Below are 15835 nucleotides of genomic sequence, written 5' to 3' on the forward strand. Positions count from 1 at the left end.
ACTCACCACTTGCCTCACTTTCCTGACGCCCAACTCTCCCCTCAGCCTCGGATGAAATTTGCTTGCCTAATGCAGCATCCCCAGAATAGCATCTTGCCAAGCTGCCCCCTTCTCCAAACTTGAGGCTCCCTCCTAAGCACCATGCCTTCCATCTCCTTATTGAGTGCCGGTGGAGGGAGGTGGGGGAGGAAGACATGGACCCTGCTCCACCACGGAGATGGCCTCGCCTCCAAGCCCACTCTCTTCGGCCAATGGGGACTCTGCGAGGATCAAGTGTCACTATAACAGAAGGACATAATCAGCGCGGTAAGTTTGCAGAACCTTACAGCCTGTCTCGGCCAGCAGGGAGCTCACTTCTTTCAGCTTTTCTGAGGTAAGGAAGAAGGAGAGAGATTGAGAGTGTGAATGGTAGAGAGAGAGAGAGAGAGCTCAAGTGCAATGTCCCCCTACATCCCCCAAACTGAGGACAGCTGAGTCCTCATCAGTTAAAATCACTGCCACGACTAGCAGAAGCTGCTGTTGAGGTCAGGGGTGAGAGGAGAGATAGTGGATGATGAGGAAAATAGGCCTCCCTTTGAGTGTGATTGTTTGTGTTTAAGCCCCGTGAATGAAAACTAGAATTGTATTGCTGCTCAGTGAATGAGAAGCATTGAGTTTATGGTACCTGGTTATATCTCTGTGTCTCTAAAATGAATCAAGATATGTGTAAAACCTTTGGGTTCTGTTGAATTACAAATCTAGAGGTTTAAAGTCCTCGGGGATCTTGCCAGATAAGCACCTGGGCTTTGTTGTTGTGTCTGTGCTGGTTTGGTCTGTGTCCAGTGAGCCAGCGGAGGTGCATACCTGAGGGATTTACAGATGACTTGAAGACTTTGAAGCAGCTTTTCTATTCAGGAGACAGAACATTATCCTAATGAGTTATGTAACGCAGTGGCAATAAATCCTGTTGGCGTTTTAAGTAAGGGACACGACTCCTTCGGTTTGCAGGTTTTCTGTGGTTCTACGTTGAGTTTTGCGGATATCTATTAGGGAAGCTGTAAATGGGAGAGGCATGTGTGCATTAAATGGCACATAGCTGGAGGATAAACACTTTAACAATTTGAACAGGAGCCAAGAACCTCAGGACTGGATGTAAAGGAGTCATCTATATATACTTCTGATGATCACCACTATTACGCCATGGTGTAAACACATTTGGAGTTTGGAATTTACAGGTTTCAAAGGACAAATCCAAGGAAGCCGAGTATTTGACCTTTAACCTTCACGGGTGCCTTTCAGAGTTTATTTTAATTCTTGAGCAAAGTAGCCTCAGTCAGCAGGGAGCCTCAGGAAGATGATTGAAGGAACCATGTGAGAGAAGGACGGCCAGATAAGGAAATGAAGGTGGAACTATGGGTAGTGGTCCAGGGGAAGGAACCCAATCTTCAGCAGTGGTTCCACTGAAACCGGATCCGGGACCTGTGCAGCTGTCCGTTGGAAATAGTTGTGATGTTGGGACACCTTCACGGGGGCCTCACCCCAACGGGATGAATTGGCGACAAATCCAGAATCTGATCACTGAGAGATTAAAAGATGAGTTAATGCGCACAGGTTTTTGATCCAAACACGTCCGGATTAGAATTTTACAGGTGAAATTCCAACAGGATCAGATGATGAGATTTTAGTGTCAGTGTGACAAAATGTTCAAGAAAATCCATGGTTTTCTAAAGATAAAAAAAGTCTTTAACGCCTTTCATGCTTGGATGATTAGAGAGGGCAGGAGGTCGACCTTTACCACTATTCCATGGGGTTCCTTTTTTTGCCCAGCCGCAACATTAATCCCTCCTCTCAGCAGCTGAAAACAGACCATTGGCATAAATCTATGTTTGGCTACCTTCTCAGTTATCATCAGAGAAGCAGATTCAGGACTGAGGCTCCAATTTCAGTCCAAAGTCTAATGCTAATTATAAACTGGAAAAGTTTGAATGTGACAACTTCGGGGAATGCTTCAATTACAACATCCTCATAGCCCATTTCTATGGACAAGGAGCCAGGCTTATCACAATGAATATATATATACTGTTTTTTGTTTAGTTTTTTAAAGTGTGGGATAAAATATGAAGGCATTTAGGGTGGGGTTCATTCAGGGTGGGGCGAGCAGTGCATATTTAAGACATTTGCAACATAATCCTGAGCTATAAATACAGCAGGCTGGACAGTGGACAGTGGCTCCTTACAGACGGACAGACTCTAAGCTCCTGTCTTCTCTCTTGATTCCAGGTTGCAAAGTCCACTATCACCATGTCTGACACAGAGGAAGTGTAAGTCAGTTCACATTTTCATTCACCAATGAACCTTTCAGAGAGTGATTTGACAAAATATCTTTAACTCAAGGTACGCTTGGAACAGAGTTGAGATTATTTTGTCAAGCTACTGCTCCGGGTGTCAAGCACAAATTCACATTTTCTCTCGCTTTGTGAACGGCTTTAATTCTAACACTGTCTTGGTCTTCTGTCTTGCAGTGATCAGGTCGAGGGTAAGTAGCACCATCTTCCCTGTTTTTTTAAAAAACAAACAAACCCCAAAATAGGTACAGGTACAGTCGGGAGTTCCATGCTAAATCCCAGTATATTTCTGAATCTTGTCTAACTGACTTTCCATCCCCTGCGGAGAGTTATTTTTACTGGACAAGTTGATATGTTTGCAGGTTTGGCTTGACTCCTCCAGATTCAAGTTTATGTAATGACGCTCTCTCTCTTCGAACAAATTTGCACATATGTTATCCTCTCGCTGTAAGCATGGTTGCAGGGACCAACATTGACAACAGGACAGTGTCATGTATTCCGAGTAAAAAACTGAATGTGAACCTGTGAAGCAGAAACCGTACTCAAGGCTGCACTGACCTGTTGGCAAAGAGTCCTGCAGCTCTGCATGAGCATCAGCAAGTGTGCAGTCCTCATGAGCTGAACAAACTTTCAGATTTAAAAAAAAAAGAAAAGAAAGCAACAACAAAAAACGGGTTTGTGAAGTTCACAGCTGTAACGTTGTCCCGCCTGCGAGCTCTGCTCAGCTCATGAGGACTGTTCTGTGTATGCTTAGCATGGATCCCCAGTGTACCCACATTTTGATTTTGTATTTTGTCAAAATGGGTACAAATGGGATCTTTTGATAATGTTCTTCTGCTCCTCTCTTTCTCGGCCGGATGTGAAGAATACGATGGTAAGCCTGCAGACTCCGGGTGATAAGTGTCACGTCACCAATACTAATTTGTCAGTCACTTTTGAGGACGTGTGTTCTTACCACCACGTGTACTTTTTTTTTCTTTTTCTGTGGCATGCTGGTTAACACTAACGTTATCTGAAGTGAATAAAATAAGACACAGGTTAAAAACGTTGACTGCGCCAGGATAGGATCAGCCTCTTTTGTCTTCCACCACACTGAGTTGCAGTGAAGGTCTTTTCCAGGAAACAGTCACATTTCATCCATCACTGACTGACCTTTTTCTTCCTGTAACCGCTTGCTGTTTCACCTGCTTTAGCGCCATCCAGTGGCAGTTCCCCCAGACTGCCCCACCATGAACCTCCTCATATTTGACATTTTCCCTCTCATCTGCTCACCCCGACCACTTATTTCCCGTCTCCATTTCTCCTGCTTCCATTAACCCTCTCACCGCCCTTCCTCTCCCCTGGTGACTCGCTGCATGTTGTGTAGCTGTAGAAGAGGAGGTAGTAGAGGAAGTAGAGGTGGCCCCTGAGGCGGCCCCTGAGGCGGCCCCTGAGCCAGAACCAGAGCCAGAGCCAGAACCAGAACCAGTGGTAGAACAAGAGCCAGAACCAGAGCCTGAGCCTGAGCCTGAGCCTGAAGGTATGTGGCATGAAGGGGGGAAGGGGGTATTCGATCATCCTTTCCCAGGCATCCGTTGCTCTCCGCCAGCTGCAGCCAGACAGATCCCACTAATCCCGATCCGCACACATGTTCGCCATGTCTGCTAATGCTAATGCTGCCTTCCTTTCACCTCTGGACATAGTCATAGATAGGCCCTACTTATAGGAAACAGGTTGGGATGTGGAGACCTTTTATAGAAATATAACACACTGAGATGATCTTACCTAAAGCATTTTATATTAAGACTTATATTTATGACTGATATCGGAAGACCAATATTTTACTAAAATCCATGTTTTGGGCAGATATACTGTATATAAATACAAACTGCCCCACATCTAGGACATATTCTTTTAAACTTTCATTGATTAAAGTCTGAGAAAATTGTACTTTTACAGCCACTAATTTTATCTGACAGCAGCAGAATCCAGTAACATTTCAGCAGGATAGGACTTTTATGATATAATTAATGATAAAAAAGCAATATACAGTAAATTATGCTACCTGACAGTCTCTAAAATGAGGAAAATCCATTCAGCCACTGTCAGGTATAGTATTTAGTTTATAGTTTTATAGTAATAATAGTTTTTCTATGTAATGCACCAATGATAGACCAAAAGTTTCACTAAAAAGAGATTTTCTTTTGAAGTACATTATGCATACAATGTTTGTGCCAGTTTTACTTAAGTAGGATTTGGCATGCAGAACTTTAACCTGTAACTAAGTATTTTCAAACTGCAGTATTGCTTTTGTATTGTACTCTGAGTAGAGGAGGAATACAATGCAGCACCAAGTACTAAGGCTATTCCTGTTCTATTGTATAGATTTAAACTTTTAATACCCTAACCCTTAAATTCAGAAAATGAAAACAGTCCAACTTGCATCAGTTTTCCAAATCCCTGCAGATATACAAATGCATCAAAAAAGAATGTTTTAGGGTGACAATCTATTGTGCTTACTGATGGCAAAACTGTTGCTATTTTTAGAAGAAGAGATCACTTGAGAGCTAAATATATACCATAATAAATATTGGTCTCCTTTATCAGCACAACACTGCTCATACTGTATCACATGCATTTCAAGTACAGTTCTTAGCGTACTTGTTAGGTATCATCTCAAGGTTAACATCAGATTACATTTGTATTGTATCCCTGACTGCTGCTTTTAAAGGAAATAACTTTTACCCTTAAGCATGAATATACTTGTTAATACATGGGAATAAAATGAAAAGAAAAAGATTTTTCATCTTTTTCTGAGTGTTTTCTCTGCTCTGTCTTATATTATGCTCAACTTCCTGGATGCTTTTGCAGTCACATGCCTTAGCTGAATTATGAAAATAAAAGAAATTGGCAGCAACCTTCAAAACCCTATTGAATCTCCAACCTTCACTTTGGATTTGCTGAAAATCTAGTGGCACGTGAGTGCAGGGTTAAACGTTAAACGGATCGGTCTTTGTTGCCTCTGCAAAGACTTGTTGTGAATTCTCAAATACTGTCTGGGGTCTCAGCCCCCTCAGCTGCAGACAGACTTTGATTTTAAATAGTTTTTTTTCCCCCCCAAAGTAATAAGCCAACATGAAAAAACATTTCATGATAGTTGAATAGCAGTTGACAGATACAGTTATTTCTGTGGAAACATATGTTTTCACAAAAGCATCATCTTAACCATCACAGTACAGTTATTCCACAATCCCTATTATACTCAGTCATCATAATGAATTGGGCTGCTAATTTTTGACATTTGCAGATATTTGAGAATTGACATATGCTAAGCTTCAGCAGGTCAACCGTCTGCCATGGTTTGCCTCTGTTTAGCTCTATGGAAGTTGAGTTTGCTGCCCCCGGTGCACATGCTAACAATGTTGTTTATTCTGCTTTTGTTTTCGATGCTTGCTGCATGCAGAGGCCACTGAAGAGGAAGGTATGTTGATTTAAGAACTTCTGATGAATCTGTCATTCTGGTTTTGGAGGGACTACGGTGTCCAGGTCTGACGTCTGTCCTCAGGGAGCCATGCTCTTCACAAAAAGCTTGTCCAAATTGAATTTCAAAGTCCAGGAGCGCTGCCCAATTTGGTACAGAGAGTTTGATAGCCACATTGCTTTCGAGGGACGCTATTTACATGCCTACTGAAGGGAGCTTTGAGAGAAAAAAATAAATCCTAGTGGAGAAGAAGGGTGAAAGTTGAAATGCTAACACGTGCTTCTCTGTGCAACGACCCCACCTTTACACTATGCTATGCCACTTGTCTGCATGGCATGGAGCCACTAGAATCTGGGTTAAAAGAGAAGAAGGGAATGGGAAAATGTCTTGCTTGTGTCAAATAGTTATGGGGTCAAGCCAAAAAAAAAACACATACTATAGGTATGGTTCATACACGAAGATGCAAATGGAAACACAGAAACACTGAAGCTTTATGAAACATTGTGCCAACTGTTCAGATTTAATATAACTGCAGTCAAATCAAGATGGTGCTCAGAAGACCAAATAATCCTCTGTTTAAACTGTTCTTTAATACATCAGTGTTTGCTCTTATTTAACTAATCAGATCTGCTGTAGCTGTCAAACCCATTCAGTTTGATGTAATGCCTGAGAGAATTCAAATGTGTTTTCTTTCTAACCTGATGACATCTACTTATCCCCCTTCATTTCCTAACCTGCAGAGGAGAAGCCAAAGTTCAAGTAAGTTTCCTTTTCATGTAGTCTGACTTCAAGTGATTTCTGTGGAACATTGTGATCAAAACTGAAAAGACAAAAAAAAAAAAAAAAAGCAGTACAATCAGTGAGGTCCCAGTGCACTCAAGACCGCAACGCTCTCCCACAGGCCCAGTGCTCCCAAAATCCCCGACGGTGAGAAAGTGGACTTTGATGTGAGTAGACGTGACGTGGCAGCGTGAAGGGTTTCTGTGGATCTGTGGCGCTGCTCTGCCTCCTGAGTGTCGTTTCCGTTTCTCCTCCCCGCAGGATATCCAGAAGAAACGTCAGAACAAGGATCTGATCGAGCTGCAGGGCCTGATCGATGCTCACTTTGAGTGCAGGAAGAAGGAGGAGGAGGAGCTGATCGCACTCAAGGAGAGAATTGTGAGTTTTCAGACGGGGTCCGTTGCACCACAGTGGCACTTTGGACACTCCCTGGGAAAAAAGAAAACAACTCAGTAATTTGAGTTGATAAAATGTCTTCTTTTTGCAGCTAAAAGCAGAAAGATGAAAAAGGATGACATACTGCGACTTAAACTTCAGTCTAAATATTGCTGTTTAAGTGCACATGATGTTATCAAGACTTTAAATTGAGCATTTTATTGATTTTTAAACACATTAACTATGTGTGCACATTTTTATTGGCTCGAGGGCTGATGTAATATGAAGAATGATCAGCTGAGTTGAGAAATGTCTGGGGGCAAAATCATCTCTGGCCAAGAAACAGCGTCTGAACTAAAGTGTTTTTTAACCCAGTGTTCGTTGCTGTCCTGCAGGAGAAGCGTCGCGCTGAGAGGGCTGAGCAGCAGAGGGTCCGTGCTGAGAAGGAGAAGGAGCGCCAGGCCAGACGCGAGGTTCGTTGTCCTGTCACATTTATTCCTTATTTGTACCTGAGTCATGCCCTTTACAAGTGACTCTACTGCTGAGTACAGAAAGTTGAATATATTTGCACCTCCTGTTGGTAATTCCTGTGTTAGGTCAGATCCTGCATCTAACTGAGAGATCTCACTCTTTTTTTTTTTTTGGTGCTGCTGTGTTGTGAACACAGGAGGAGAGGCGGATCAGGGAGGAATCCGACGCCAAGAAGAAGGCAGATGAGGAGGCTAAGAAGAAGTCGGCTCTGTCCAGCATGGGCTCCAACTACAGCAGCCACCTGCAGAGAGTCAGTGCACACGCACACACACACACAGCCCCACACACCTTGATACTGTTCTGTTTGTGGTACCCTCTGATCAGCTGTTAACTGATCAGCTGTGTCTGCATCTGCAACGAACAGGCTGACCAGAAGAGAGGAGGAAAGAAAGAGACTGAGAGAGAGAAGAAGAAGAAGATCCTGGCCGCCAGACGCAAGGCACTCAACATTGACCATCTGAACGAAGACAAGCTGAAGTATGCGACTTCAACACACACACACTGGTCCCTGGGGATCACGCTCATGTCAAAACATCTCTCAGTATTTATGATCTTTACTTGTGATGGTTGAAAGAGTTTTTTTAAAAAAAGACAATCAGGACAATCATTCATTTATGTGATCAGAAATATACGTGTGCTGCATATTTCAGATGTTGCACACTGCTCATTCTTTCAACCAGCTTTCCTCGCAGTCTGGAACTGTAATTTGAAACATTGTGTGTGACAAAAATGTCAACACTTCAGCCCTTGTGTTGCAAGCAACAATGTGTTCCGATGTTTTGCTCATGCTGGTCTGGTGTCTTGCGCGTCCTGCAGGGATAAGATCAACGAGCTGCACGAATGGATGACCCAGCTGGAGTCTGAGAAGTTCGACCACATGGAGAGACTGAAGAGGCAGAAGTACGAGGTGAGGCTTCAGTTCACTGTATGGTGACCCTGAACCAGAGTTCCTCAACCTGAGGTCCACCTCATACCTCATACTGCCAACTTTTACAGGCTACATGCATTTCCATTTAACCTTTTCTGGTTGTGGGTTAGGTTCTCTCAGAGCAGGAGTCTCAAACTCATTTTTATTTCAGGTGCAACATACAGTCCATTTTGATCTTAAGGGGGCCAGACCAGTAACATGATAGAACAATGAAAATGTTTACATTTAATGAACTATTCTTTTACAAAACATTTTATGAACAACCTAAAAGTTGTTTTTTTTTGTTTGTTTCTTTTTAAAAAGGCGATTTTGGCGCATTGCTGCCATCTGCTGTTTAGTTCTCAGGTTTATGTAAATTAGGAATATGTGCTAGTGTAGTTGGAAATTTTCAGTTAATGTCTTCTGTTATTTTTGCACTTTCTCCTTCTTCTTCTTCTTTGTTCTACTCTTATTCATTCCCCCTCCTCCTCTTCTTACACCTCCTCCTCCTTCTTCTTTCTCCTTCTTTCTCATTTTCATCTTCCTCCTTCTTATCCTCCCATCACTTCTCCTTTTCTATCTCCTTCTCCTTTTGCCTCATCCTCTCTCCTCTCTTCCTATTTCCTTGTAATTCTTCCTCCTTCCTCTCTTCTTCCTTTGCAAAGTCATCCCGCGGGCCAGATTGGACCCTCTGGGAGGCCGGTTTTGGCCTGCCAGCCGCATGTTTGACACTCCTGTCTTAGAAGATGGGCTTATCATATCAAAAATTGAATGATTTAACACTGAAAGTCTCAGTTTATTTATTTCATTTGTAAGGTTCATGTAGGTCATTATCTGTTTGACTGAAATTCACTAAATATGTTTGACAGACATGACAGAGATCAGATGCACACCTGTATGTATGTAACACATTGTTCATTTACAGTTCTTATTTGACTCTTTCATAGTAAGTAGCGCAAGGTAAATTTTGGAGAATTTCTCAAATGTACATTGGTTGTTGATGCTGGTGTCCTGAGGTGAGCCTCCAGTGGCTTTTGGATTTGAACCTTCCATGTACTTTGATTTCCTCCAGGTTACAACCCTGCGTAAGAGAGTGGAGGAGCTCAGTAAATTGTGAGTAGTAGAGCTTAGCAGCACTCCCGCCTGCCCGCTTCAGGCTCGCTGCATGTTAGCACGAAAGGAAGGCCAGAGAAACAGAGCGCACCGCTGGCCGAGGCACGAGACACACCATTGCGTAAACGGAGAAGTGAAAAGTTTGTTTCCAAAAAGTGACATCTGTTCATTTTATACCCTTAAAGGTGGCCACCTCCTTTACTTGGGGATTCCGGTCACTTTGCATGACAAAGACTCAACCGGGTTTAAGCCAAGACTGAGTCAGTAATGGTGGGCCCCGTTTTAGAAAATAAATAAATAATAATTCTTAGCCTTTATTTCAGGCCGTTATCAGGTAAAATCTATCCAGAAAAACATGCAGCTTGTATGTTCTCCTAATTCTGTTGAAGCTCCCTGAGTTGCAACAAACTGATGAAGATAAAACATTTTGGAGTCAAACTCTTCAGTTTCAACTAGATGAGTAATCTAGAGCGGATGCAATGGTTGTGTCAGGTTACTGAGTAGCTCAGTCTTAACATCTCAGACACGGAGCCTCAGTCTGGTGTGCGGCTGAACAGGTGAGTAGGCTGAGAGCCAGTTGAGGTTTCAGAGCCAAATCAGAGCTGAATCGCCCTAAAATGGACAATGGTTTAATGCAACGCTGATCCACAAGTCAACAAGCGCTTGATCTGAGTGTTTCTACTGCTCTAAGATCAACATGCGGACCTTTTAGTAATAACAGGATTCAGAGGAAAATACACCACGATCAGATGCATGACCACGTCTTACACAATGCTTGAGCTTGCAGCTTTCAGCCTCGGAGGACCTCAAAGAAGCAGAGGAGTCGGGCTCCTTGTAGGTAAACATGTCCTGCTGAGTGTTAAAGCTGCTGCTGTGTCATTTTCAGGTGCTCACATACCGGAATCGCATTGATATGTTGCAGAAGCAGTAAGTACTGCGGGTGATGCGTTCACTGACACCCAGTAATATTAAAACATAACTCGGTTTAACTCAAACTGTTGTCTGGGTGAACGTCACAACCCTTCCCTCAACAAGACATAACTGTCATAACACTGAGGACAGTATATGGAAGAAAACTGTTGCAAGTAGGGTTGGGAAAAAAATAATACATTAGGCAGTTTATTCAGGTCAGTGAGAATGTTACTTGCCATTTGTTAAACGAGTTTCACTCTTAAGTTTTAAAGTATATTCAAACTAGAAGCCTACATGAATTTTAGGTACGTGCATTTAAGAGGACAGCATTTATTCAATGACAGCATACATTTATGTCATATATTTATCTCTAAAGTCTTCATTAACAGCCCCTTAGGCCCAAGAGCAACTATTAAAAGTCAACTCTGAGAATTAGTATAAAAGTTATCCAAACTGTGACACCATCAGCTATTTGGAAATTGTGCAGCCTGTATTAACTCAAGTATGCTGGCATTTTATTCAGTCAAACTTTAACGCAGGCTAATAAGCTAAATGTTTATGTCATTGTTTACTTGTTTATCCCAAAGAAAAGCCTTCAAAAGTTCAGAGAAGTAGACTGCGTACATTTCTGCAACATTATTTATTCTGCTTCATGCCCTTGGCAGTTTTCGTAATGTCCCAAACACTGTATGTGTTACTTCTCTACCATAATAACACTGAACATTACATTTCAATATAACTGCTGATCACCCAGTGTTAGTATTCTCTGAAAAAGGATGGGCTCAGCTTAGTTTGACTAGTATAAGCAGTTATACCAGTCAGTACAAGGTATGATAGCTTTAAAGAGTGACAGGGAACATTTTCTGATGTATCATCTCAACAGAGATACTCAACAAACAGCTCTTAAAATACAGTTATGGACCAAAGCGGTGCATCCTTTTTCAGTGAAGTCGGGACAATAAAGGGATCTCATTGGCTCCTTTATTTCACTGTGTGTGAGATATTTCACAACAGCAGCTCTAACGATGGTCATATTGAGTTAGTAGCTGCTGGACTCTAATAATTCAGCCGGTTGCAGGTAAGTGCTGCATGGGTTTGTCATTGAGTTGTGCGTGTCAAATGAAAAGCCTGATCTAATGTCTGGAAATGTGTGTCATTTTGCTGTTTAGTTTAAGGCTCAGAGTTCTGATTAAGGAAGATGATGTCTTATCACAAGAAATATACATTTTTATTATTTAATTTGTCTTATACATACATCTATACAGCTATATGATAGCCATGTGTTTTCAATTGAATAAAATACAATTGATTAACTTTTAAATCAACTCTAGCATTGAAATGCTAATTAATTAATTTTCTTCAGATTAAGCTTTGGTGCAAAAACTATGGGATTACAACATCAAATTAGTACCATCAAATGTAACAAAGTAAAACTTTAAAAACCTTAAAACTGAATGAAGTTATCTTCTGTGATTACATTAAACTGAGCTAACCTTTCATTTATATGTTTCTGGAGTCATTTCAGATGACATGCTAGCAGCCAGCATACATGCTAATCAACTTCTTATAAGGCAATACAAAATATTTTAATATTTAAATTTATTTGCCAGATTCAGACTGATGCACACCTTGGTATTTTGGTGTTTTCTTAATGCTTGACTACAGTCGAGGAGTCTTTGAGCAAGGCATCAAGCTATTTACCAGAAATCTGGAAATCTATCTGAAACTTTGGCTACTTCCTACACAAACAATTTCACCTTCTGGGTCAAAAGGGTAATAATTTAACTAAACTCAACCCAGAGTTCTGACGTGTTTCCATTTTTTTGCTGTGTTTCGTATTATAGCAGCAAGAAGGGAGCTGCTGCCCGCCGCAGAAAGTAGATCAGCAAAGCCCGCCACTGCTCAGAAACCAAACTGCAATTGTCTCGAACACACGCCTGATGAAGCAACGTACACTGTGGCGAAGGACATAGCTCAGAAGAAGCCAGCGATGCTGAGGTTTACCCTACGGTTACCCAACTCCATCCTGACACATGCAACCAGGAGCTTTTAGCTGCTGTTCTCTAGGAATATAAACAACGAAACTGATTTGACCGTCACGCTTCCTCGCCCTCCACTGTTTGGTTCTCAGAATTTTTGTAAATAAAGTGTGACACTTCAAGCCTGTCTGTAGATCTGTTGTTATTCAGAAATCAATAAAGTTCAGTATTTTTAGATGTGTAATTTTAAAGTCATTTGTTCAAAACTGTTTTGTAAACTGCAGAGTTGGATTGAGCTGTGTTCAATGATGCAGTCGGCAGGAAATGGATGCTCTGCATATTCTCCACAATTATAGTATCATTTGATCTAAATTATGCATCAACACTTGCTGCTAACATGATCCATCAGTTCTGGGACAGAAAACCAAACACTTTCTTACTGATAAGTAACTGTGACATGTTATCATTAGTTTTGGTGGCATTATTTATACTGCACTATTCAGACACAAGGTAGTTCCAGCGCTCTATAGAGGCGTAGATGTCCAGTCAAACCTAGACATTCATTCATTCATTCATTCATTCATCTTCTGTACCCGCTTATTCCTGTTAAGGGTTGCGGGGTCTGCTGGAGCCTATCCCAGCTGTCATCGAGCGAGAGGTGGGGGAACACCCTGGACAGGTCTCCAGTCTATCGCAGGGCTAACACAGAGAGACAGACAAACATTCACACTAACATGCACACCTACGGCCAATTTAGAATCACCAATGAACCTAATGAGCATGTCTTTGGACAGTGGGAGGAAGCTGGAGTACCTGTAGAGAACCTACGTAGACACAGGGAGAACATGCAAACTACACACAGAAAGGCCCAGTCGGCCAAACCAAGACATTAAAAAAAAATTAAAATGCATTTAAGAATAAACTAAAATAGGGATAAACAAACAGAGAAGAAGATTGTCACAGACAGCTTACAACACAATTAAATATTTTTTTCATTTTTTTGCATCTTGTTAGGGAGCTGGGGTCTGAGTGCAGGGTCAGCCATGATACAGTGCAACTGGAGCAGACAGGGCTAGGGGCTTTGGAACAATTTATGACATAAGGCTGGCAGACAGTCTCCTCCCTACCTCTGGACAGGATGCAGACTGACCATCCATATGTTACGTACATGTCAAAAGAAGAAGGATATCACAAACTCAGTTTAGAACGTGCCTATGGCTCAGTTGGTTTGCGTTGTCCACAAACCACAGAGGGTTAGACCACATGCCAAACTAAGACACTGGAATCACAGATTTGCTCGGTGCTGGTGTGTGTCTTTGAGTACTAGAAAAGGTAGAAAAAACTACATTGATACAAGATTACTGACAGAACAGGCAATGAGAGAAATCTGAAACTTGAGTAAGATGACAAGTGGAGAGGCAGGAACAGATATGGATGAAGAGGCAGATAAAACAACTCACACACACGCATGCAGGTTCGGTGATAAGACAAAGAGCAGACAATTACAGCAGAGTGAAAAGAAAATATACGTAACCCAACTAAAATATAATATATTTAGTACAAAATGTATGTAACGACTGCTCATGACATATTCAATCTAAAGAAAAAATAAATGGTAGACATACAATGCTGAAATTGATGTAAAATAACGAGTCTTATCAGAAATTAACTATATGACTTCATTATTGCTTTATTTTTAAGATTATGGAACACATGATGTAAAAACATTTGTTGGGTTGTTCAGCCCTCTGTTTCAGCCTCATGCATAGCCCTCTGCTGATTTATGAAATATGAATCAAAACGATCAGTATTGGGTTTAAACTGTCCCAGAGACCCACATATAAACACAACATCCGTCGACTGTGACACATTAATGGCAAATGATCCAAGTTATCCAGTGTTTGTGATTCAACAGTAAATGTCGTCACACTTCACTTTGAATTCACCTTCTGTACCCGCTTATTCCTATGAAGGGTCACAGGGTCTGCTGGAGCCTATCCCAGCTGTCATCAGGCGCCAGGCGGGGTACACCCTGAACAGGTCTCCAGTCTATCGCAGGGCTAACACAGAGAGACAGACAACCATTCATAGTCATGGCCAATTTAGAATCACCAGTTAACCTAACCAGCATGTCTTTGGATGGTGGGAGGAAGCTGGAGTACCTGGAGAGAACCCACACAGACACAGGGAGAACATGCAAACTCCACACATAAAGGCCCAGTCGGTCCATGGATTCGAACCCAGGACCTTCTCACTGTGAGGCATCAGTCCTAACCACCTCGCCACTGTGCAAATTTGAGTGAACTTAACAAGTCACTCAAAGCAGACTATTTTAACTGCTACACACAAGTCACTTATTATGACTAAACACATTCAAAAAACACACACACAAAATAAACTTCACTACCCATCTGTGGCCGTTCTGTATTGCTGTCAGTGGAAGTTAGCAAGCCTTAACACACAAAAGGAAATGTGTGCAAACAGGACCAGGAGAGGCTGCACAGAAAGCTGATGGGGCTGATGGATGATCCTTCAACTGCAAGGATGAATAGCTGGTTGAAGACAGTATGTTACCAAGCTGTGTCATCTTGTGACTCCTGACCATAGGCTGTATATAAATATGGACAATGTGTACCCACTTCCTTGCACTGGCTAAATTAACACTATTTTCCCGGGGATATGGGTGGCGCCATCTTGTGAGTTTGGAGCCAGAGTACAGAGCCACATTATCAATGACCCACCCACACTTCCTCCAGACTCACTCATGTTTTCGTTTAATTAATACTAAGAAATGTTGGATTATACACTGTACTTGTTACTTTTTTCACAGTCCTACTGGACTGCTTCAAGAAGCGGTTGGCATTGCAGCTGGTAGCCATCATGATATCACATCCTGTTTCTATACTGTATAACTGAAACAAAACTTATTAGAAAAATGGACTGTGACAAAGGCGTCGTCACAGGCCCGTGACAGCACCAGGTGTTGAACAATGGAATTCACATTCACATTCAATAATATCTTTAGGTATGGTGGTGAGTGCACACACCACTTACAGGTCAATTAAATAACACACATTACCACATTTAGTTTTAGTATTATTAGCAATATTAGTATTATTAGTAGTATTTAGCAATTTATTTTCATTTTTGTCATATTTGTGTTTTCACCTGTTCTCACCAATGCTGTTTTATTTTCTCTGTCCCAGGAAATCGGCCAGAGCTGTGGCTGAGGCCCAATCAGAGCTGTGGCTGAGGCCCAATCAGAGCTGTGGCTGAGGGCCAATCAAATATGTTCAGAGGTTGCTCTCAGGTGTGTTGGGTGTGGAACTTACCAACTGAAAGTAGGTCAGGGGTGATTTTGTTTGTAGTATGATAAGTTATGTTGGTTTATGTAAAACTTGTGACTACAGAGTAGCACAATATGTCAGAATATCATGGTTGTATGTAGAAATCA

The 15835-nt window shown here is 41.8% G+C and overlaps 1 protein-coding gene across 2 annotated transcripts; it reads left to right on the forward strand.

The window, feature by feature from the left end:
* The first annotated feature begins 323 nt into the window (after positions 1–323).
* tnnt3a (troponin T type 3a (skeletal, fast)) lies at positions 324–12563 on the forward strand. 2 transcript variants are annotated; one of them, XM_084556005.1, is made up of 13 exons: positions 342–373; positions 2260–2300; positions 2502–2515; positions 3691–3843; positions 6525–6543; positions 6686–6731; positions 6826–6942; positions 7335–7412; positions 7607–7720; positions 7835–7947; positions 8287–8377; positions 9450–9490; positions 12247–12563. In XM_084556005.1, exons 2-13 carry the CDS (start codon positions 2281–2283, stop codon positions 12281–12283), a joined length of 843 nt encoding a protein of 280 aa, XP_084412131.1. In that variant the 5' UTR covers positions 342–373; positions 2260–2280; the 3' UTR covers positions 12284–12563. The 2 variants fall into 2 exon arrangements, with proteins under 2 accessions (XP_084412132.1, XP_084412131.1); XM_084556006.1 differs by lacking the exon at positions 3691–3843 and having other exon boundaries at positions 324–373.
* The last annotated feature ends 3272 nt before the right edge of the window (positions 12564–15835 follow it).

The sequence above is a fragment of the Chelon labrosus genome, assembly GCF_963514085.1.
Source record: "Chelon labrosus genome assembly, chromosome: 11".
Lineage (NCBI taxonomy): Eukaryota > Metazoa > Chordata > Actinopteri > Mugiliformes > Mugilidae > Chelon > Chelon labrosus.